General features: G+C 49.7%; 1 protein-coding gene and 1 non-coding gene across 2 annotated transcripts; both read left to right on the forward strand.

Moving 5' to 3' along the window:
- Window positions 1-514: 514 nt before the first annotated feature.
- On the forward strand, window positions 515-22,933 carry LOC146208268 (uncharacterized). Its single transcript, XM_084592396.1, has 5 exons — window positions 515-1,423; window positions 7,539-7,682; window positions 12,465-12,525; window positions 20,598-20,664; window positions 22,006-22,933. The coding sequence occupies exons 1-5, from the start codon at window positions 1,154-1,156 to the stop codon at window positions 22,724-22,726; spliced, it is 1,263 nt and encodes a 420-aa protein (XP_084448522.1). The 5' UTR covers window positions 515-1,153; the 3' UTR covers window positions 22,727-22,933.
- Window positions 12,825-12,897, forward strand: TRNAV-AAC (transfer RNA valine (anticodon AAC)). Its single transcript has one exon. It is a non-coding gene; the product is annotated as a tRNA-Val (tRNA).
- Window positions 22,934-24,375: the final 1,442 nt, after the last annotated feature.

Raw genomic sequence — 24,375 nt, forward strand, 5'->3', positions numbered from 1 at the left:
CGGTAGTGATTTGTGGTATATGGACAGAGAGGGTAGAGAAGTAGAGATGGAAACGGTGGACATTGGAGGACATTACATACTATTCACAATTCGTTTTAATGTGGAACGGTGGACATTGGAGGACATTACATACTATTCACAATTCGTTTTAATGTTGGCGAACGAATCTTACCACCGCGCAAGTCGCACGCGCACGTCCCACGTATATATCTCGCCGTTAGTGGAGGCACATGGCGCAGACGCTTAGCGATCGAAGTGCTTGATTATATTGTTTCCCTACACGTTCCAACTGAATAAACCAGAAGCTTTCCGGTGAGCAACCGTGCTTGACAGTGGCGCCTTGGTGGCGCGGGAAAGTCAGGAATGCAACTTTTAGCCGCAAAGAACTGGAATGAACTGTCGATCGATATCGAGAGCGAAACCGAAACGTGCCGAGTGCACACAGACGGACGCAGCCATCTGGCGCAAATGCTCACGCTGCCACCTGTGCCACCGCCGTTCACTTGTCAACAACGGGGACGACAAAGCTAGACATCGCTAACACACCACGGAACGACCATGCAGAGCATCTCAACGCAACCTTCCCGCTGCGACGTCATCGGCGCAGCTTTTTCACCACACCGTTTCCGCCGGTGGCAGCGGGTAAAGGCAAGCCAAAAGCAGAAAGGGCAGTAACAGCACAGCTTATCGAAAATCGAAACCCTCGACGAGAATCGCTGTACGCGCGTGCGCGTCGTCTTTCCCGCTGCTGCCAGCTAGCGAACAAAGGGCGGAGCCAAGCGGCTATGGAGGGAAGGTGGCCCGCTCGCCCTTTCTAGTTTTCTCCGCTGCAATCTGCGCTTTGCTGCGTAGGGTGGCGCCGGGGGCATCGTTGCTGCTATCGTGTCTTGTCGAGTTGTTGTCGAGTGGTCTCGAAGGGTGGAGAACGGCTTCGCGTTCGAGCGCTTGTCAATCCCGCTTCGTCGTCAGCTATCGTCGCCATATTGTGCGGGTGTCATTTTTCACTTGGGGCCGATTCCGTCGTCGCTGCATCGCTATAGCAATCGTGCACTCGCTGAGCCGCGCCGTCCGGTCTTGTGTCGCGAGTCGTCTAGTCGTGTCGTGTGAAAGGCCAGTGAGATTCCGACAGCGGTCACCAAGTGCGTCGTGTGTGATGGCTCCGTCTCGGCCCGGTGGCGGGTCCAGCGGAGCAGCAGCCACCGGAGGCAGAAACAAGCGCCAGGCTGCTTTGAAGCCTCGAGCATGTCGCACCACGCCGCGCCAATTCGAACTGCTGTTAAACTACATTGAGAGCCATCCGTGCATGGTGAATCCACGCTTTCCGTCTTCGGCGGCAGAACGCGAACGCCATTGGCAACGGCTCATCGAGCGTCTCAACGGAGAGGAGTTCAGCACGTTCAAGGACAAGGATCGCTGGAAGAAAGTGAGCGCTGCTCGTTTGTTCGAGTCTGAGGGGTGTTACATGAGGTCACAGACTTGAGGGTGGTTAATCATAACGTTAATTTGGTCGGGACATGCGACTGTGATCCCGCTGGGAGACTGTGGGAAACAAATGTCAGGTGCGGTAGCACATGCATTAGCCTCCGCTCGTTTTCTTGTTCCCCCAACACCTCTCTCTCTCTCTCTCTCTCTCTCTCTCTCTCTCTCTCTCTCTCTCTCTCTCTCTCTCTCTCTCTCTCTGTGTGTGCCTCTCTCTCTCTCAAACCCACATTTTTTTTTAATACACATGTTTTAACGCGGTTATTCATGGAATATGACGCAGCAGCAGTATGGTTTTACAAAATTATGTGCATGTCTCAAAGATTAAACATTGTTTTGATGAGTTAATCTCACGGCTATGATTCTTGAACATACACTGTATGTGCATCACAGAGACAAAAACGTTGGCTGTGGTTCAGCTCTGGTGGAATTGCGAAAGCAACGGCTGCATGGCTACGCCTGTGGTTGTTGATAGCTTGTGGCTAAGCGTTTGATTTATCTCTATTGTATATACAATACAAATTGTTCAGGTAACGACTAGGCTTTTATTCTTTATACCAGTGATAACGCTGCGATGATCAGTGAAGTAGTGGGACTTGGGTTCCCACTCTGCTGACGACGTGCTCTGTATCTTCCCAGGCTCTGTGTAAAACCAAGTCTAAACTGCTTCCCCAATATGTAGTGGTTTGAGGTTGGTTCTGGCTCAACTCAAGTAGAAACCGCTCGTCTGTCTCTAACTTGTTTTTATTGAAGTCCCCCGTCACGACAACCAACGCCTTTTCAGTTCGGCTATGAATTCCTCCTGATTTGCACGAACGGTATGCAAGGTGAAATCAATCTTTCGGCTACACTGCTTAGCGGCGGCAAACCATGCAGGCGGCACGAGGGGTAACGGTAATCGTTCGACACACTGTACAGCGGCACTTTCTGCTCTAGAATAAGGCTACTCCGACACGTGTTACACACACTAGCATTCTGTATCACCTCGTCGTCCCAATCTGAATGGGCCAAACGAAGAGTCAGATGCATAAGTTCACTCACCGGTGTTAGGTCATTTTTATGCCACAGCCGGTCGCACACAGAACACACAATTCTAAAGGGGTTGTTCGTGAAGCGGCGGTGAAACTCTCGCGTGGCCGACTCGTGCTCACCCACTCGTTGTGCAAAGTCTGCGTGCCGACCACCTTCGACGTCTCCATGCTCAACGATTAAACCGACTAAAGCCCTCTTCTCGCTTTTTTTTTTTTTCGAGACGTGCAGCGCGCTCATCTGTTTCTTCTGCACTCCGTTTCCCGAGAGTTTCTTTGCACCTCGCAAGTTTGGCTTCTCACAAAGATGCTGCTGCTTCTTCGATTGCAGCAGAGTGCAAGCGAGCTCGTTTAACTGCATCGGCAAGCCGCCGTGTCTTGAGTCTTCTTGCACGTTCTTCCATCATTTCCACGGCACGGCGCGTACGCAGCGTCTGATTCTGACGCTCTCGAGTCTCTGGCGCAGTTCTTCTAGCCGCATCTTCGTTACGACGCTTCTCGAGTCGTGCGGCGCGTTCTTCTGCTGTCTGTTGAACGTATTTCTTCCTCGCTTCGTTCTGTCGTTGCTGCCTTTCCTTTGCTCTCTCCATAACTGTTAGATTCCACCGAGGCGAAGCGCGCATATATTGCGCACCTCCAAGCTGTTTGGACTCGTAATTAGAAGGTTGGTTTTGATGAACGGTTGACATAGAAGCACCAGACAGCACGTCGAGAGCACCGAGAGACGGTCGGCATCCAACCAATCCAACATCAGCTTCTTCGCACCGAACGACATGAGGCCACTTCCGCTTCACGTCGATGCACGAGGCTCGAAACGAGACTCGGTGCACGAGACGAGCGAAAGCTTTGAATTCGAGCGTTGAACGCATCAAATTTCACCGGCGTTTTAGGTGGTGGTGGTAAAGACGTTTACTGCATCTAAATATGGGAGGCAAGTACTTAAGCTCCGCATTTAAGGGTATGACGCGATATCGTAGGCTATCAGCCCGCATATAAAGCCCCACGTTAACCAAGCCGTATGAACGTGCATTAGTGGCCTATAGGGGTAACGTGAATACCAGGGTCCTGGCAGGCTGACTCTGACATAATCGTCCCATGTGAAACAAGAGACCAAAGTTGGCAGCTCCTAGCCATTTGCGGCTACGGCAAACGAGCATACGCGACGAGCCGAGTTGGTTGACGTAGTGTTGCTTTCGCAACAACAACAACAACAAAATATGGCCAAGGTTTAACCCTCCTAAACCTGGTTATAGGCGAAGCGAAAGCGTCGTTTTGCTTGATTTTGGTTTCGGTATGCTTAGATTTAGACATGGTTTTGCAGCGGTTAAATTGTAGAGAATATGAAGTCGCGGTCGCCGTCAGCTACAAGGGGCAACACGTGATGCTGTATCTGCCGTCGAAGTGGACCGCTGGCTCGAAAAATACATATTAAAACTAGTCGCCTTTTGCTATGCAGTTTCCCTGTGACATCTTTCGCACGCGTCCAGCGTTCCCTCATCGCCGATTAGAGATGACTGGGTACACGTCTCCTGCACCACGCTAAATGGTTTGCTCATCAGGCCCCGAACACGCGCTCTTATGATATAGGCAGCCATGTCTTGCGTGACACAGCTCCGTTCCTTCCCCTTCAGTCCCCTGTCCACGCTCTCAAATTTCAGATTTTCTTCAGACACCGCTGTTTTTTGCGAGAATGCGACCAGCAGTGCCGCTGCACTGAAAACAGCTAGTTCGTGTGAGCGGACCTCTAGTTGATACAACTTATAACTGGTGCGTACAATTCTTCCGCGACAGAAAGTAGTCCGTTGTTAGGGCCTTTCTAGGTACCCATATAAAAAGTCAACCGCCAGAGAAAATTAAAAGCTCAAGAATTCCGATGCATCTGGGCTGTTTGGTATCGTCAAATATTTAAAACTTATTCTGCTTACCGTTCAGCGGAATAATACACACTCAGCGTACCACTGCCCGTAGTTCGCAACTGCTTTTTAAGTTGTATATGTCCCATAGAGAGAGAAAGAGAGAGAAAACTTTTAATGAGCATATATGTCCCATAGAAATGTTCACTGCCGTGTTGTGGCACGTGATAATGTTGTGCGGTTGAGATCTAGGACTGTTAGACTTCTGCAACTCAGGCGTCTTAAACTCGCATTGCTATGCGGGACCCGCTGAGAAAATTTCTTCCCTCGTGATCCATGATACAAAAAAAAATTAGTTGTGGTTTAACTCCGGTTAACCCTATAGTTGAATTGCGATAGCAACGGCGGAAGCTTCTTTTGTCTGCTACATTATTCCCCTATCAGTGTAAGGTGCTACATTATTGGGGACACTTAAGCTCATCCTTTAAGAGTATGTATGGCGTGAGAGAGTAAGTTACCAGTCTTCTTCTTCTACTCTTCCTCCTCCTCCTCCTCGGCTGTTCAAGGTCAAGCGTGTCCTCCGCCGGGACCACGCGACGGCTCGAAACCTGGCGTATAGTATTGCTATCGCAATATAAAAAAAAAAGCCACTTTAGGACGGCTGAGAAAGAGCTACATGGAAGGGCGCGATGGTTAATAAATACCGCACGCACCTATTCTCAAAAGAAAAGGAATGTAGATTTGGAAATGTGAGAGACGGCCAGCGGTCAGACGCCTTGGTCTTCAATTGGGCAGCTGACGTGTACCGTGTGGGTACGGCCGTATGAGGCCTTTTAGTTCATTTTAATTCGTTTTAAACAGTCACACGACGTTCTTGACGCATAAGCAACTTTGGCGCCAAACAAAAAGTTGTAAAAAACGAGTCACCATTTGGAATAAAGCCGACACATATATGAAACTGACATGCATGCGAAAGGCTGAACCGGCGGGCTGCGTATTTGACACTCCTGCTGTATACGACAAGCTCTTCAGTGCGCTCTCTGACGCTTGTGTACATACATATACGCTGGGTGGTTTCTTGTCATCACTGTTAGCAAGTTGACAGATCTTCCACTGATTCTCGCAGAAAGTATGCGTCTTCACCGCACAGACACTCACATGTGGCGTGTTCGTTATTGTTGTTGTTGTGGCTGTAGGAAGAAGGAAAAGAAAATGCACGGGCCTGTTGGCTCTGTAGCTGAGTCCCCGCTGCCTCGTGCGGACAGGAGAGAGAAAGTGGAGAACAAAAAGAAGAGAGAGAGAAAGACGCACGCCGCAACAGCCGTCGTCCACCACCTAAGCGGCGGCGGGTGCAATGACGGCCTACAACAGATAAAAATTCGGTGGCAGTCTAACCCGCCGAAAGGGCGTTGACCTACCAGTCCCAGCCCTGTAGGGCCAGGAACAGCCACCCTTCACCACCCTCCCTCGTGTTCGTAATAAAGGGCCAACCACATGGAGCGAACTTTGTGAACTTCATGCGGCGCGGCGGAACGCCGACGCACCGTCTTCATGCCGAACCACATGCTGGGAAAAACTGGCGGCGTCGGCAGCGTCGGCACCCGAGTGAGAAAAAGCACGACCTGGGTCCGATTCAACAACGCACTTTTCATACTAAATGACATTTCAAGAGCAACACATAAAATAGGCAGCGTCTCAAATTGGGCCCGACAGCGCTTGTAACTGCCTCCGAGTGTACGCCCGACGCCGTAGCAACAGCGTACTGCAGGCGCGTCTCTCTGAAGCAGGGTTTGAGCCAGTGTTGAGCGGAACGTCGAAAAAGCTCCCGCTTCAGCTGTATCACCAGAGTAGGTAAAATCGCAACGCTTACAGCACCTTATGGCGGGACCTTATTAAAGCAGTGCCTCCCACTGGCGCGGCGGATGACAGTGCTCTGCCGTGCGCTGCTCCCTGTCGTCAATAACCCCGAGGTTTGGGCCAGTTGGTAATGATCCATATTCAAACCCATTCGCAGCACGAATAAAACAACGACAGGAAGAAAACACACACGACAGGACGAATGCTGCCTCGTCGCTAGGCCTATTTTGTTTCGCATCGATGGTACAGTACATAAAACGGCGATATGAAATTCCTTCGTGCTATAGTAAAGGATCTACTTATAGAACTTGCTAACTCTCAATCCCATTCTCTAACAATAAAAGCAAAATATGATTAACTTCGACTCCACTTTTTAGCGGAGGCAGCGTGCAAGCGTACCGGAGCAGCCGTACCGCAACGGCGGCAACTGGTTGTGAGCAGAACCTTGCTTGCATCGCAGCTGTCACTTCTATATCAGCCACTCGGTACGGCTCAGAAAGCCTTAAGAAGGATTCAGTATTGACATTTCGCTTATTATTTACGGGAACAACAAACTTCAGCACGCTTTTCTAAAGTTTTGCGTATCGTCGGCGCGCACGACTCGGAGCTGCAGCCAGCGCGGAGCGGCAGCACTGCCATCTCACGGTGGTCGCGCCCAGGAGCGGCCGTTGGTGGTGGTAGAAACATTTACTGCCAGTATTATAGAGGGTGGGGGCGTTGCCCCTTACATGGCATTTGAGGGCCCCCTCCATGTACGGAGGGCCCTCTTACAAAACAAAAGAAAGCCCTTGGAGGGCTATCCGAGCGAGAGCGCATGTAATGATCTTGCGCTGGTTCTTATAGGAGGTACTGGTGAGTAGCTTTTCCCAGTAATCTAGGGCCACCTCTGGTGAAGGAAGATGAGGGAATGAGGGGCAGATGAGTAATATGTGTAGAAAGTCGTCAGGTTTTGCCACAGAGCTTGCAGGAAGACGAAAACTGGTCAGGAAAGCGGGCGTGGAGAAGGATGGGGTATGGGGCTGTGCGTTTGTACCTTGCGCCAATGGGCAGCTTGTGTTATTGTAAGATCCGAGGCCGTTCGCCCTGCCGCCGATCTGGCCGTTCGCCGGGCGGCAGTTCGCAAGGTTTGCCGCGGGCATGGAGGAACCTCCATGGCCGCGGGAAAATCGCTCCATATGGGTCGACCTTTGTGGATGTACAGTCACCGCACGTACCCTTCGCCATTTCAGCGTAGCTTTCCGCGCATGCGCACTGACATCCCGCTATTCCCCTATCTGAGTCGCCCTATTCTAACACTGTTGTTTAATTGTGCGTCCCGCAGACATGGTTCGACTGGAAGTGCAACGTGCGGGCGAAGGCGCGCTCGGCAGCTGGTAGGAAGGTGCTGTCGCCGCTTGAGGAACGCCTCATTGCTGTCACGGGGTTGCTGGATTGTGAAGAGAACAGCCCCTCCACCCCTCGCAAGGTAAGCGTCAAACGAACGACACTCATTACCCGGCATGCGAATTTTGCATTCTGTAAGAAAACAAAAAGCTTCGAACTGATGTCAGCAGTACGAGAAATAAAGGCTTATTGTTGGTACCGCTTTTAGTTACTTGAATGCCACGGAACGGGGGAAAAAAAAGAAGAAACCCAGCTAAACTGTTGAGCTCCTGATGCACTTGAAATTAATGTCAACGGTGGGACGAATGAATGTGTCAGAATAACGGCGGCCCCACCACGGTGCCACAGTGGTTAAGACGCGCGACTGCTGAACAAAAGTGCCCGGGTTCGAACCCGAGCGCCGGTAGCTGCATTTCAATGGAGACGATGTCACTTGTTGGGGCTGTAGGAAGAAAGAAAAAAATCACGGGCCTGTGGCTCTGTAGCTGAGCCACCTCCGCTGCTTCGTACGATGTCCGTGCTCGCTATCCCCATGTGGTAGAAGTTACTCCGGAGCCTTTCACTACGGCACCCCTTCCTCTTCTTTCCGCTTTCACTCCCACATACCTTTCTCCCTTCTCTTACGGCATTGTTAATGTGCCCAAAGAAAAGTATGACAGATACTGAATGATGGCGAAGGAAAAAAAACTCGAGAGCAGCAAGCAAAAAGTTCCGTGAGCACTGCAGAGTCTGCAGTGGAGAAATGCGAATGTTGCTGCTGCACACGGTACATCGTGCGCCCCTTGTCGAGCACAGCCAGCCGCTCCCTTGAACGCATAAATTTTCACCAGCGTTCTATAATTGGTTTACGGGAAAGGCGCGCTATTTGTCGCTCGCGGAATCTTGCTAATACAGCTCGGGGACAAATTTCACCGACTGGAGATTTTCACCATAAGTCTAGAAAGGTTTGTGGGGTTTAACGTCCCAAATCGGCTAAGACTATGAGAGACGCCGTAGTGGAGGACTTCGGAAATTTCGACCACCTGGGGTTCTTTAACGTGCACTGACATCGCCCAGCACACGGGCGCCTTGCTTTTCGCCTCCATCGAAAAGCGACCGCCGAGGCCGGGGAGTCTGAAAGGCTTCACAGGTTCACAGGAAGGTCGCACTTGTTTCTGTGGGCACCTGGTCCTTTTGGGATACCATCGAGTCCACACGCCGGCGACCGGATTTTGGGGCTAGTAAAGCTTTCGCTTTAATATATCCACGCCAAAATATTCTCCGGAGTAAATGCAGCACCACACACCGAGACCCGATAAGGCCCGAAATGCAGCACCACACACCGAGACCCGATAAGGCCCGAAAGCTGGGCCAACCGGGACCCTTCAGTCTCACAAACATGTTTGTGAGCCGAGTTGGACGAGCTGACGGCGTCTCGCCGAACACGAATTTTAAGGCGAATGCCCTTCTAGGCTCATGCAACAAAATCTCGTGCGCGAGTGTTGTGCGCGAGATCTGTCATATTCCGAGAAGCGTGATGGTGTACCATCCAAACTCTCACACTTGCCGGATAAAGTGCGGGATACTGCGCCTTTCCTTTCCAGTGTAAACCAGTTATAATTATATGTAGCACTGCAATGAACGCCGATAAGAGGCAGACGATGAGGCAAATGACTGGAGGGGGAGGGTAGGCTTTCGCTATTATCCTCTTGAAAGACATCTAAGAGACAAGAAACCCTCTAATTTTTTATTTGAGTGATTACTACAACCGAGCACAGCACAATTCACTAATGTTGACAGGCAGCCATCCTGCGCGTGAAAGAGAGAGAGAGAAAAAAAACTTTTATTAGACGTAGGAATTCAGCGCGCCCCTGGGTCCCCGCATGATCTCACTGAAATTCAAGTGTTTATGTCCCTCAAGATCATAACACTAGCAGCCCGGCCGGTGGCTATGGTCTGCACGGCCGGGTCCTCCGAACTCAGCAAGGTCTCCCAGTCCTCCCAGGTCTTCAAGTGCTCTAGGCCCCACGGGCGAGGGTCTGCCGGGCAGAGGGAGAGGATGTGGAAGGACGAGGCAAAAGGTTCTGGGCAAAGGGTACAAGCAGGAATGTGGAAGTAGGCATTGCAGTGGGAAATGGTAAAGGGTGAAGGAAGAGTGCGTTTGCGGTGTGCGCCATAGTGTTGCGTGTTTGTCTAGGGAGGGGTGGGGTAGGGGGTAGAGCTGGCACGAGGCTCTGTAGGCCTGCGTCAGCTCGCTGAACTAGTGCATGCGCTCCTTCGCGACGCGGCACCCGAACGAAGGTGGTCGGGGGTACTCTCAACACCGTTCAGTTATCTTGCGGGTCACTTCCAACGGTCCCGGTATCTCATATGACGGACATGAGACTGCGAGAGGGTGCTTCGGGCGTGCGAACAACGACCGCAAAAATGGCACGTCAGCCAGCGCGACGCTAGCGCTGTCTGGCAGCATGGTGTCAGTGAATTTGAAACCCCCTATACAAAATCACCGAAGAACGTTGTTGTTATTGTGGCTCTAGGAACTTGGGAAAAGAAAATGCATGGGCCTGCTACTGACTCTGTAGCTGAGCCACCTCCGCTGTCTCGTGCGGACAGAAGCGAGAAAATAGAGAAGAAAGACGTGCGCCACAACAGCCGTCGTCCACTTCCACCTAAGCGGTGGCGGGTGCAATGACGGCCTACAGCAGATAAAAAATGTGAGGCAGGCTAGTCCCCGCCGCAAGCGGCATTGACCTACCAGACCCAGCCCCGTAGGGCCAGAAACAGCCACCCTTCTCCACCTCCCATCCCCCCCTGCCACCGAAGAACGGACTGAGAAGTTCTATATCATAGCATGAAGTACCAAGTCCGAAACGAAAGGCGTGGATCCGTTGTTGATATAGTCCAGAATTCAGAAAAAAAAAACAAAAAAAAAAACCGGAAGTTTGGCTTGGCAACGAGCAAATCCGGAAAACAACTATTGCTTCCTGTTCATCTGAGTTAGCCTGGAAATCAGAACTACCTGTGAACCAATTATTATTATTACTGTTTGTAACGCCGCATCGAACGCCGCCAAAGACGCTGCATCAAACGCGAACACCAGATCCCGAGCTCACCTGCATGCGTTGAATCGAATGCTCGGCTGCGTTTCGATGGAGGCGAAACGAAGAGGCGTCCGTGTGCTGTGTGTTGTCAGCGCACGTTAAAGATCCCCATGTGGTCGAAATTACTCCGCAGCCCTCCACTACGGCTCCTCTTTCTCTCTTTCTACTTTCACTCCCACCTCCCTTCCCATACGGTGCGGTTGAGGTGTCCACAGAAAACAAGTGAGACAGTTACCGCGCCTTTTGCTTCCTAGTAAATCAATCAATCAATCAACGACGTTTCAGCAAACCATGCGCAGGCCGCAGTGTGCGGGTGCGGAACCATCTCATGGGAGGAAGGGAGGTCGTGCAGGTAGGAGTCTTCAGTCAAAGGTCAAAGTTCGCGAACTGGCGTATGAGTAAAGGATTGGCAGCGTTTCGTCTGCTATCCTCTTGTCTCGGCCTTTTTCATGTCGCCGCACGTGGCCAGCCAGAGGGCGCGACAGATACCGGCAGGTTTATTTCGCTGGGAATGTTCGCTTGCCCACGTTTCTCGCCTGTTTCGGATGGTCTGTGGGCTTCGCTTACTACCTGTGGGGGCCGGCCGACTGCAGAAACTACAGGGCCTTCCCCGTCCTCTTCAAGACTTCGCTGTGGGAGGCCAGAACGGTAGTCATGGCCCTGTTTTATGTGGCAAAACCGCTGGTAATATATCTTGAACATTAACTCTGGCATGCTTTCGTTTGACTGCGCCCATGCACGATGATGAAAAAAGTCACGCGTACATCATGTGTCTTGCAATATAACGTCGGATACAACTAAATGAATAGCGGCAGATGTCCCTTTGAGGAGGCCTTTCAGCCTATCAATGTCATTAACCGGTTTTCATGGCTAGGGCAGGGATATTCAGGGATGAACGCCGCTTATTTCGAGCATTTACAGTTTGTTTCATACTTACGTCTGAGCGCCTGAGCGGTTTTGAGATGCCAGTGAAAGGCGTACACTGCGTGTCACCAGCTATTTTCTAGACTACAAAATGTAAGGACGACTAATAGTGTTCCTACACGTCTGTCGTTGACGGTGTGAGAGCTAGTACTGTGATAGGAACACATTGACTACATTATGTTCTCTTCGGACGGTGTATGAGTGATAGAAGGGGCAGTGGCAGGCATGCCTGTCAACGGCGGACGCAGTCATGTGCGCGTCCTCCATGACCATCGGCCCAGGCTGCCGATACCTTTCGTAAAGTGCCGCAAATTGCGTGCGAAAGACGGCCGCTTGTGTCCTGCTGGTGAAGTGCTCGTGCCCAACAAGCTTGTAGATGCCAAGTTCGCGCAGGGTCCTTTGAAACCAGCAGCTACCCGGGTCGCTGTTATGAGATGAAGGCAATGAAGGACTGTATGTTGGGGCGCAGAAAATCGCATTTTGGTCGAATGGAGGATGGTTGGGTCGGTGTCAAGATCACGCGCGGAACCACGCCTTTGCAAGAGAGCGTCAGCAGCGAAAATAGCGGCGAACCGTGGTAGCATTCGTAACGACCGAATGTGAGTCGCGACGTTGCAAACCAGACGAAGTAGGCGACGAAGGACGCAAATGCATGAGCGTCGCACGTTTACTGGATGAAGGCGCTCCTAGCCGAGGAAAATGCAGGACCTTACATGGCGACACAGGCGCATGTGTAGCCGAGTGGCGGGAAGGGTGTGCACATATCTCCGTGATTAATTATTTCTGATTAATATTTCATATGAGTCTGTTCTCACGTCTGAACCTCGGTGTAATATTCTTGCACCGTAATCTGAACGCAGGAACGCATGCCGGATGGAGATGTGGTATACGAGATTAAGGCCGCTTCTCCGGAGTTGGCTGGTAAGTGCTGTTCCATGATAACGTTTCATTTTTCTTAGGCCCTAATGGTGGAGACGTACTACGTAGTGGTTGAGTTCTTTGCCGTAGTTTTCGTTCACAATTTGTTTGCTGACAACCAACGTGAGCAGAGGCAGTTCACGAAATGACAAAGCTGCACAGGGACATTCCACTTTCATTAAGGACGTTAGTTCATTAAAGTTACGTTTCAAACTACGAAAAGTTTTTTGTAGGTATTACGAAACTTACCGATGGGTCGACATAAGAATATTAGTAGCTCGGCACGAATATTCAGACCTGCTGTGCTTGTGGTGTAGTGGTTATCACATCCGCCTAACACGCGGAAGGTCCCAGGTTCGATCCCTGGCAGGCACATAATTTTTTTTTTCTTTTTTTTTTTTTTTCATTTAGAACCTGTCGTCGTCAGCCTTATTTTCTATTTTGCCTTCCTTTCGCGTCGGCATCATGTTGAGCAACTCTGCACACCATTAGGACATGAATGCTTGACTCATGAATACTTCCTGCCTAATATCATGATATTGTATCTTTTAAAAACTGGATCTCGCACTTTAACAAGTGAGTGCCAACATTCAGGGCGAAAACTATCAACAAGCGGTTTCTTTTTTTTTCTTTTCTTTTTCTTACACACAGGGTGTGCTGAATGAAGTAGCTCGGTATACAAAACGTCGGGAGCATAAATTGGACACCGTAACGTTTGCTAATAGATTCGCGAGCTTGTCGTTACAAACAAGTGACCAACGTTCATTTTGGTGGTTTAAGTTTTGCTTCTTTGAAAGGCCGCCCAGATTCGCAGTGTCTGAACGAAGAAAAACTGATCGAACCATTTTTTTTTTTTTTTTCTTCGTGTTGCCCATTTCAAAGCTCGCTCCGTCTCGTCGAGCCCAATCGCGAACTCGTTGCGAAGAGTGTCTCTGGTTTTGGATGATAGTACATATGAACGTCATTTTTCAGGATACATTTCAAATATTGATGTACAGGGGTAGTCAAAAGTTCCCAGGCCGCAGGTTCTGCTTCTGGTTGGCATATTCTGGCACTTGAGATACCATTAAAGCAATTATCTCGGAGGTTAGCATAATGCTTCTTGTACACTGCACATATATTTTGAGACTTGGGGCTGTCGTAGCTGCCTAAGTATACTGCTCAGAAGAAGACCGTGTGGCCTGGGAACACTTGAATACCCCTACACATACAGTAAAAATGTAGCTGTTGGTTTCTTAAGGTCTCTGCCGAAGACGAGACCGGCGCATTATAAATACGGGTTGGAGATGCATGTTTTCTAGTTATTGCTTTTTTATTGGGTGAACATTATTTCAGTTTACTTCCGCTACCATTTTTCGTGTTTTTTTTTTTCGGCGAATATTGTTTCCTACGGATATGAATTACCGTTTTCTGTTTCTCAGTGATTGATAATGTGACAGAATGACGGTGAAGTCAGCTCTAGTTTATCTTACCTTTTTTTTTTTTCCGCCCTAGAATTCGGTTTACCACTAATTACTGCGCTAATAGTCGGTAACCTCAGGTGAGCAGCTTCGTCGGTAACACTGATACAGTACAGTAATGTTAAGCTTTTTGTTTCATTACGATGATGTTTCGATGACGCTTTAGTAATGTTGCAAATAAACGTTAAAAAACATTTCTTCTGATATTAGTAAATGCTTGAACAACGTGAATGTAACGTTCTTGAAAATAGTAAAGCAACGTATACGTATCCTGCGTGAGTATGTAGACCGGTGACATCACACAACTTAAACGTACGTGCTGCAAAGACCAACAGCAATGAGGACGGAGGACGACACTCTAGCTCCACAATACAGCCCTTGAACAAATGGCATAGAATCCCATGGTAGCACACAATCATTACAGTAATGTGAACAGAGACTGTTATTATATGATGTTCTCAATGTTAATTTTTTTTTCTAACGCTTTAGTAATGTCACCAATACAAATATATCTTTGGAATAACCAATCTGTAAACATTTAAACAAGCTAAACCTGTAGCATGTATGCAGCAACGGCATGAAGAGGTACCACGGGGAATCGCGTGGTTATGGGGGTCTGCGCCCTGACTGCATCGCTGGGATTGCCGCTTATTCGTCGCAGTAGGCAGATAACGTTATCTCCCAGTTATCTCCTTGTTATCTCCCTGACCTCGAGTCATCTTATTGGCGGAGATGCATTACCACTTCCAGTTCTGGCGTCTACATCTGATTGGTGTAAACGCCAGAACTAGAAATGGTAATGTCTCCGCCAATAAGGTGACTCGAGGTCAGGGAGATAATTGAAAACCACGCAAACACGGCATACTATACGGGCCTTGCTCGAACCTGATAACTGCCCTAAGCGAATGACGACAGTGTGCCGCTAGCAAAAAAAAAAAAAAAAAAACACGCAATATTCGGCGATACTTCGTTTCACAAGATATCTGCAGCACTGCGAAAGGCAGAGGAGCCCTTGCAATTGTGCTCCTATAAATGCCTCTCGCCCCTGCGCACAATAATAGAGAATTATGCTCCTACTGTCACCCCCTCCAACTTGGGAGGGCGATAGGCGCGTAGGAGTACAATTGCCTATTTTAGTGCGCGTGATCCTGATTGGACCAGTGTGCCTCTGCCCTTCGCAGTGCTGCAAACATAGCGATGCCTCAGGGTCCCGTCTCGCCACTGCTTCTCTGGCTTTCGCACTCTTTATTTCTCTCCTTTGACTGCGTGTAACTCCTCCTCGACAGCCATATTGTTGCCACAGGCCTGTCAAGAAGACTAATCTTTTCTTCCTTTTTTTTCTTCTTTGTTTAAACCGAATTTATAAAATCGAATTCTCCGTCCTCTTATCGTATATTTGCTTATAAGGGTCATAATTTTGTCCTCAAGCAGTTTTACAAATGAACAAAAAGTAAGGGAAAAGTTGCGGATTTCCCAGTCGAAGCGGAAGTCGGAAGTGAACTGGCACACCACCCACAGGGTTTCGTTTTCGTCTTTTCCCGTGTGATTTTAATGGCGACATTTCGCCGTTGCTGGCCGGAGTCCAGAGCCGAGGCCTTCTTCTGCCTTTTCTTTTGAGGACGAATATATCGGAGCATTTCTCTCAGTTTGCATGTTCTGACGGATGGCCGAGAATTAAGCGGACATGCGACTGTCAGGTGCTCGAAATTAATCGGATGCCCTCTCCTCGCTACGGCGTCTTTTCCTCTTCATTTTTCCACCTCCTCCGTACTTTCCCTCCTGGCGCAGTTGAAATAGAATTTAGATATACTGAGCGTTTCGTTTCGTCAAAACCAGTCTTCACAAAGCTTCCGTTCATACACTTTTGATTCACTTCAGTCACATGACTTCCTGGCACGTCAACAAGAAGACAACGGTTTGTCTCGAGATCGTGCTTTGCATCACTCGTACGCACATTTCTCGACCGTCTCACTGCAGCCGATTTGTTTTGCGAAAAATCACGTTAATTGAAAATCTAATCGTTAATTATTTGATATTCTTGCGAAAACTTTAATCGTGTATCAACGGTTGCTTCTTTTTCGGCCAAGGTCGGCTTCTGTTCCTAAATTCCAGCATAGCGAAAAAAGAAAATGCAATATCTCACGCCGATGTCTACATGTTTCGGTGTTTTCTTCGTTCGGCAGTTTGTTCTGTCTCGAGAAGAATTTCACGCTGTGACCTATCCGAGGGCAGGGGGAACTTATATCAATGGGTGCTGGCGCCACAAACTATGTTAGTGATATGTTGTACTCTAGATGTAGTTTTTGATTAATTGAATGAATGCATCCGCTTACTTGCGGTCATCACGCAACATTCAAGTTTTAAATGTCGGAAGATACTAGTTGTGTAGCTTTACTTGTTCAAAACAGCAGTATCCTGCTTTCATGGCGTGTCTGACGGGCGCTTGTCTCCCCACCCTGTTCGCTCCTTCTTCTTTTTTTTTTTTTCTTTTTAATCTCGCATTTCGCACAATATAACCCACCGCGGTGGCTCAGCGCCGTTTATTTGATCTGCCGAGCCCAAGGTCAGGGGATCGAAATTCCGGCGGCATCATTTTGTCTAGGTGAAACGCAAAAACACCAGTATGGCAGCATGGTGTTAGTGGGAGAGTCTAAGGTGATCGCAATTTATCGAGCATCCTCCGTTACGGCACCATTATAGCTCCGCACGTGCAGTTTCGAGGCGTATATAAAACCCGCATACTAGATTCTCTATACAACACGAAGACGTGCCAGACTATCGCATGGGGAAGAGGGCTGGAGAGGATGAGCTGCGGCGACGCGAGACTGATCAAGGACATGAGAAGGGGTCTTTAGACGGTGGGGTTCTTCAAGGTGAGTGGGCTTCCCCAACACTCGAAGGCCGCCTTCGTTGTGGGGTTTCTTCCTTCCAAGGCCGTCAGAAGCGCTCAAGGACCTCGCTATAGTTAACGCAATGGCAAGGCCGTAGAGGAGATCGCTTGCGGCTGACGGAGCTCGCACGGAACCCTTTCGGGTATCGAGGAACCAGTTCCTAGCCCGAGTGAAAGGGTTAGCGCTCACTGTAGGGGTAACGAGTTCTTGTCGAAAGGGTTCCGGATGTCGCGGGATGCGAGCTTGGCATTTCCCTAAAGGGTTTTCATTCGTACAGTTCTGGACCGCTTTGCTGGCACCAAAGGGTTGGATGGAGCCTTGACCCAGCTCCGCTTGCTGCGAAAGGGTTTTTCCTCGAAAACGTTGAGGCTAGGACTTCCGGGAAAAGAGTTCGACTGGTGGCAAAGAGTTGTGCTTTGGTCGGGCTGAGTAGAACTCAACCCGTTCCTTTAGCTGCTGCGTTCCATGTGGATCAGACTGACTTCCGCGTGGGCGTGACCTAACCTTGGCCTTTGCGTAGCCTACGGCATGTGTGCGCAAACTACACCCCCCCCCCCCTTCCCATCTTCCCCCCACCAACGCACACACACATACACACAAATAGCGTAACGCTGTGGCACGTCGCAGCCCAAAGCAAAAGGGTTGTAACCCGTTCAACCCGAAAGGGAGTAGAAAAACTCCTGGTTTCGAACGCCGTGTTTCCTCCCGAGCCACGCGTTGTTGACTGCGCGCCTCTGTCGTGAGCTCGGGGAGCGGGTCCCAAGGCCAGAGCGGTCGCCTTCGAGGTCATAGGCGGGCCTCCAAGGTCTTCCCCTCGCGGTACGGGATACGCACCTTTTGCCACTGTTCATTCTCATCGCTCTCTGCCTCACGGTGGCAAATGTTAACGGGCTCCCCTGTAGTGGCGCTATCCGTTTAAAGTTGTGCACCGCTTTTCCTGTGAGATGATGCTAGATTCGTGGAATGAGGCGTGCTCTTATCAATATGGTGCTCTCGCTTCATCTTCCCGGGGACTCGATTCGATTGACTGTACATGTGGCTGGCTTGAAAGAAGAATGCTTTCCTCGTGGTTCTCCGCCGCCATCTTCGTATCGTCGTTATCTTACTTTCTATCTTGTGCGGGCGTGTTCTTGTGCCAAAGGCCTCAGTAGCCTGCATTATAGCGGCACCTGAACCAGCCGTTATTTAATTGTTCACTGTGGAGTATGTACGCGGTCATAATTTCCCAGCTTTCCGCGTTTTTTTGGGCGTCCATCGGCGAATCTGGGCGTCACTGAATAAACAACCTCCTCGTGTCGTGTCGACTGTGAACTACCGCGCACTGTCGCTCCGTTGCTGCGCAGGTGGGCGCAAAATTTCGGTGGTGGTGCGGCCTTCGATATTGTGGGCTTCGAACAACGTTCCCACCCCGCCCCTGTACCTCACCTTTGTTCGCCATAGACGGGAGCAGTCCCCCGTTGTTGCGCCCTTGTATCTCTTTGCTTTCCGTTGCCTACTCCCCTTCGGTTGGGTGTTGTTCAGCGGTTCCCATCCGTGTTGGACACATCTTGTGCGGTGTACGGACGATTCCACTGAGGGCTCCTCGAGGGTGGGACGTGCGGCCGATGCAGTTAAAAAAATAATATTGTGTTCTGTGAAACGAAAAATGAAAGAAGTGAATAAAAATTGCCGTACTTTTTTTTTTTTTTTTTAATCGCATAATATAGATTCTCCCCTGCGGGGTGGTGTGCCCTGCTAGAGCTCGCTCTGGTAGAGTCTATTTCGTGGAAGGAGAGGGCCGGTAGGTCTCCGGGCGATCCTATTTTCACGGGGCGTTCTGGAGAGCTTTCGTTATTGGAAAAAAAAGAAAAAAGAAAACAATATATATTTCAGCGTCTTTACGGTGAGAGTTTCTCTTACAGGCAAAGCGGTCGCCGCCACTAACACCCGTAAATCTGTACATGATGTGCTGTTTGTTCTGTAATCCACTTTCTTTTTTTTCCTTGTGCGTGTGTGTGTGCGTGTGTGTGTGTGCGTGTGTGTGTGTGTGTGTGTGTGTGTGTGTGTGTGTGTGTGTGTGTGTGTGTGTGTGTGTGTGTGTGTGTGTGTGTATGTTCCTACACACTCCGCAGCGCTGTTCTCAATTTCAAGTGTATAGTAGCTTTTTCGTTATCGCGTTATCGTGTTTCGTACGCGTGATGGTCGCATGCATCAACGTTACTAGATTGCATGCATGGTAATGGCCTGTCTCGCATCGTTTTCACTCGTTCAGAGCTTTGAGTTGCTGCATGCCTCTGATTTGTCGACGCCTTCACAACGCTGCCACGTTCTCGTGGCGCAGTGTACAGTTATTTCTGCCCAATGTCCATGCGTGAAAGCGAAATTCGCTGACAACATTGCAGTGAATTCCAAGCAAATCAATTAATTATACAGATGAATTAATTGGTCACTGCACCGTCCTTTGTCCAGTGATGCACGATGCATAATTTTGTGCAGAATGGCGTGTATTTGTGATCTTGGTGGAACCGACTGTATGAGGACTGAGCCTGGACCGAATGATCTGAACCCTCTAACAATAATTAGTCACTGCACCGTCCTTTGTCAAGTGATGCACGATGCATAATCCTGCGCAGAATGACGTGTATTAGTAATCCTGGGGGAACCGATTGAGGACTGAACCTGGACCGAATGATCTGAACCCTCTAACTGGGTGCACGCACACTGTTTACCTGCAGAACCAAGCTTACAATATGAGCGTGGGTTAACGAAAATGAATATGCAACAATGGTACCGAGGAGATTTACAGGAACAGGCTCGATTTCGCATGACAACTATGAACGAATAAATTCGCATTTCAGGAACATGTTTTTTTTTTCTTTTTTAAAGCAGTGTGTAACGTATGCAGCAGCACAGCTGTTTCCTTGCTATATTAGTAACACGCCTATTAGTCAAGTTTTTGTAAACTGAGCGGCGCGCACTCTCGGCTGAAACTAGCAGTCAGCTGTATCCGCGTTACCGTGTCTTTAAAGGCGCGGTTACCGGCTGGCTGCCTGTCTCCTTCGAGACTGAGGTTGCAATCATCTGAGATTGCGCTGCTTTTGTAGTATATTTGGTGGGCGTCCCGCAAGGTTTATCGCCGCACACGCAGTGTGTTTTGCATCATATGATGACGTCTACAATTGATTCCTCACGAATAAAAAACAGGCTTGTGAGCGTTACAAGTCGGCGCGAGAATACTTCAAAACAATAAATAAGCGTGCTTGTTTGTCACTCGTATCTATGGAATAACTTAGAGGTCGCTGCAGAAACTGCAATGGGAGAATGTGAAAGCATTAGCGCCGCCCCGACGTTTTTACTAACTAACTATCACTGAGCGCATATCGCTAATTATTTATCACTAATTGTTATAGCAGTAGTCATTATCATTGTTTATGGTTCTATCACTATATTTTACTATTAATCACTACTAATGGCCAATGACTCGATATGACATCATCAGGTGATGACGTCACATCCGGTGACAGATTTTGCGGACAGGTTTTCCGGGCACAACATAGCTATGCATAGACTATAGTAAAGCGTTTGCCTTAGCTATTTTATGAATGTTGCTAGATCATGATCGGTTCCCTTTCACACTGGATGGAGCCACCGTTGCTTTTAATCGCTCTGCTGTCCCCGCTCCGACGTTATATATGCGCTCATAACTATACTACCCGCGTTTACTATCTTCTCTTTCACTGTGCAGCTGCAGGTGTTGCTAGCCGGTCCCGATCCACCAGCAGTGCCGAGGCCGTGCCGGAGTCTTTTGAGAGGTGAGAACTGCATTTTGACCTTGGCTTCGATGTTGGTTTCGGAGCATGTGCATACGATTTCGACGTGGGTTTTGGGGGGTATAATAGTAGATTGGGGAGAGTAAAACGTGTGAACGTCTTCAGCAAACAACTCGACCAAGCTAGTCTGGAAGACGTTTCCTTGCGCTGCCATGAATGCATGGCATGTTTAGTGGTCCGCCCGTGGAATCTCGTTTATGGATGACGTTCTCGGCCCGTACGTCACCGTTCGGGAGTGGGCTGTTTATCTTGTATGCGGTTTCAGTTTGGCTCTCTATATCAAAGACAGCCAACCATTGGGCCGCGTAAATTCTCGTTTTGTGACGTCATTTATGACGTCATTTGTGATGTCGTTTGTGACGTCGTTTGTGACGTCTACAGTGAAGCACAAACTGGCTTTGCATGGAATGAAAAAGAATAAATGAAAACGAGTAAAGACAAAAAATAATATAAATTTCCTATAGATGCTTTAATTAAAGTCTATTGGAGTCTTCGACGGTAGCAGTAATAAGAGGGAACATTATAACAATAGCTTATAATAACAGTTGTTGTGAGCAATATATAACACAAACAAAAACATTTAAGCTACTTTGGGCTTCTTTCCAGACATGAATGAGCCCCCCACCATACGAACAATTCCTAAAACGCCCCACAAGCAGCCCCACGTCAAGCGACGAAATAAACAGCGCTATTTATGGGTGGGGGTGAAAACATTTACTGGTTCTTGAGCCTTATATTATTACTGTGTATACTGATGGGTCGGCTTGATATCGTGGCAGCCCACCAGCTCCTTTTGTGTAGCTGAGTCCGAGCTGGACGCCACGATCTCCCATCGCTCTATGTCTGTTAGCTCAGAGCAAATGTAGAGGATATGGGGAAAGCCATCTTTGGGTGCCTCGCAGAGGGTGCATACATGGTAGAAAAGACCGGGGTGTATATGGACAAGGTGTGCTGGAGATAGAAAGGTACGGGAGTTGAGGTGGCGCCAGGTCACCTGCTCGAATTTAAAGAGATATTGGTGAGGGGGGCGGATACTGGAGTCGTTGCTCCCTGTAACGGAGAGTAATTTCGTTATAGGTAACCAGGCGTTCGCGTGCACTGTGTAGGTCTGTAGCAGGCCCTGCTCGGTTGATGTGCGCTCGAGCTGTGCTGTGGGCAGCTTCATTCCCAGGTTTGCCCGCATGAGCAGGTACCCTTAGGAGTTCAACTGATCTGGTCAGGGGTTGAATAGAATTGAGAACTTTGAAAGCAGGCGCGGCGTCAGTGATGTTTGTCTTCTTCAGACTGACCGACACGTTTTTGTTCTTCATGCGCCACTTTTAGTGCGTACGGCGGGAGCCAGGACGAGTACATCGTGCCCACGCCGGATGTATCAGCCAGCAGCGGAAGGAGGCTGCCAGTGCCCGTCAGCATAGCCACCGGCAACGGCGGCCCCGCGTTCGTGCTGACCGACGTTCGCTCGTTGGCAAACGAGGTAGAAGTCAAGAAAGAGTTGGTCAGCGCCGACGAGGACGAAGGGTCCAGCGAAGAGGACGCCGCCTCGGACAGCGGTGCCCGAGATCCCTCGGTGGACCGCTTTCATCGAAGCTGGGAAGAGCTTCCGGGACACTCGCATCATTCTTCATCGCACCGGAGGTGTAGCCACAAGAAAAGGGTGTCGCCTGCGGACTGCGCCGAGTCGACGTTCCACGGGACGCCCACGAAGGAACTGAAGAGCAAGTACGAGGTGCAGCTGTTCGTCGCCAACAAGCGCAAGCTGGAGGCCGAGGAGCGCCGGGCCGACGCCGAGGCCGACTTTTACCGCGAAGAGAAGAAACGGTCAGTGGCCCTGGCCAACTTGCACAGGGAAGAACAGCGCAAGATGGCCGCCATCGCTGACTTCCACGCCGAGGAGCGCCGCAAGGCCGCGGCCAAGGTGGAGCTGCTCGTGCAACATAAGAAATTCTTCATCGAGCAGCAGAAGACGGAGGTCCTCAGGAGGCGCATGCTGCAACTCGAGATCCGGAAGCTAAAGCGGGAGGTGGAGGAAAACGGGGTCCACTGAAGTGTCGACACAGTACTTCCGCTCCTGCTACAGCCAAGGCGTCTATGTGTTATGTGTGCGAGTGTTCCATCACGTGTGTCTCTTTGTTGATCGTCTACGGCGGCACTGCGCTATGGACGTGACATGGACATGACTGGCAGTGTCTCACCACGTACGGTCACATAAATAGTACCATTGTTTAAAGCAAGAGAACCCGTACTTGTTTCTTTCCTTCCAAGCGTTCTTTTTTTTTTAATATTTGTACGGCGGCTACCCAAGCGCCAAACAGCTGCAGCGCCTATCGTGAGATACGCGCCTGCGCAGTTAGAGCGCAAGGTGTATGGGGAGTTGTCTTATCCTGCACACAGACTGTACCTGCAATAACAAAGAACGGATTGACCATCCCGGTTTTGGGCCCTATCTTGTTTGCATGGGCTGTCCAGTTGGACATAGTCAGGGGCCAAGCAGGGATGGATTAACAGCGATGAGGGCCCGATTAAAAAAAAAAGAAAAAAAGAGAGGGCCCCTATAATTCCCCACCACACTACCCGCCCCTGTTGTCATGTTTGAGACTCGACAGGTTTGAGAATTTCCTGCAGAAAGCACGCGCCATATTTACTCGAAAAATCTGCGGACATGCTTATTAACTTCACCTGATCATATATCTTCCCGCAGAGCACTTAGACTGGTGGTGGTGACAAACGTTTAATGATTTAAAAGGGGTGGAGGTATGCATGAGCCGGATCTTAGAAGATCCAGTCCTTACAGATACTAGGTGGGGTCTCTAATACGGGACCCCAGTGGCGTCGGCCGCTGCCCGCGTTCGACCAAGGCCTTTTGGGCCTGCAGGTCATAGCAGCCGAGCAGGGTCGCCTCCCAGTCCTTCCGAGTGGGGTTGAGGTGAGGAGGAATAACTGGGTTAGATGGGCAAGCCAACACCATGCGGTAGATGTCCGAAGACTTCTCCTCACGGTGCGGGCAACTGCCCGTGAAGGAGGGATTAAAATGTTTTAGTGCTGCCGGGCTTAGCGAAGTGTTGGTATACAGATGGAGTAGAAGCCGCTCCTCCGTCTTAGATAGACCTTTACTCGGGCGAGGGTAAAGGCTACGGCAAAATTGATAATAAAGAACAATGTCTTTAAAAGAATACGCGGGTTCGAATTCGAGATCCTGATCTAGGGGGTCGAGATGGGAAGCCCGGAAAGAAAGCGCGCGGGCGGGGCCGCCGGCTGCCTCATTCCCCTCGAGACCCATATGATCAGGAGCCCATACTATTTTCCGGTAAGCGGGGTCCCCGGTATAGGTGGAATTTTGAAGTAGTCGGTAGGCTAAGTATGGCGCCCAGCCTTGCTCGACGTTCCGACAGGCCCCTCGAGATCGGAGATAATTGTTTTGGAATCAGTGTGGGTAAGCGCAGTGGCGACATCCTTCGCGTGGGTTATGTCACGGGCGCGAAATGTAAGCCCGTTAACAATTTTAGACTGGTGGACCACTGCGGCCGTGTACCATCCCCCATGGGGGGGGGGGGGGGGGGGGGGGGCGGAGGCGTCCACGTAATAGGCATCGATCTAAATTGAGCTATTCTAGGAAATTATAGTACACACAAAGTCCTCACTCAGTAATCAGATCACCCATTAATGGTAGAAATATTTCTCGAGTAGTTATTTTCT

This window comes from Amblyomma maculatum, chromosome 1 (assembly GCF_055883805.1).
Source record: "Amblyomma maculatum isolate TAMU_Amacu chromosome 1, ASM5588380v1, whole genome shotgun sequence".
Classification (NCBI taxonomy): Eukaryota; Metazoa; Arthropoda; class Arachnida; order Ixodida; family Ixodidae; genus Amblyomma; species Amblyomma maculatum.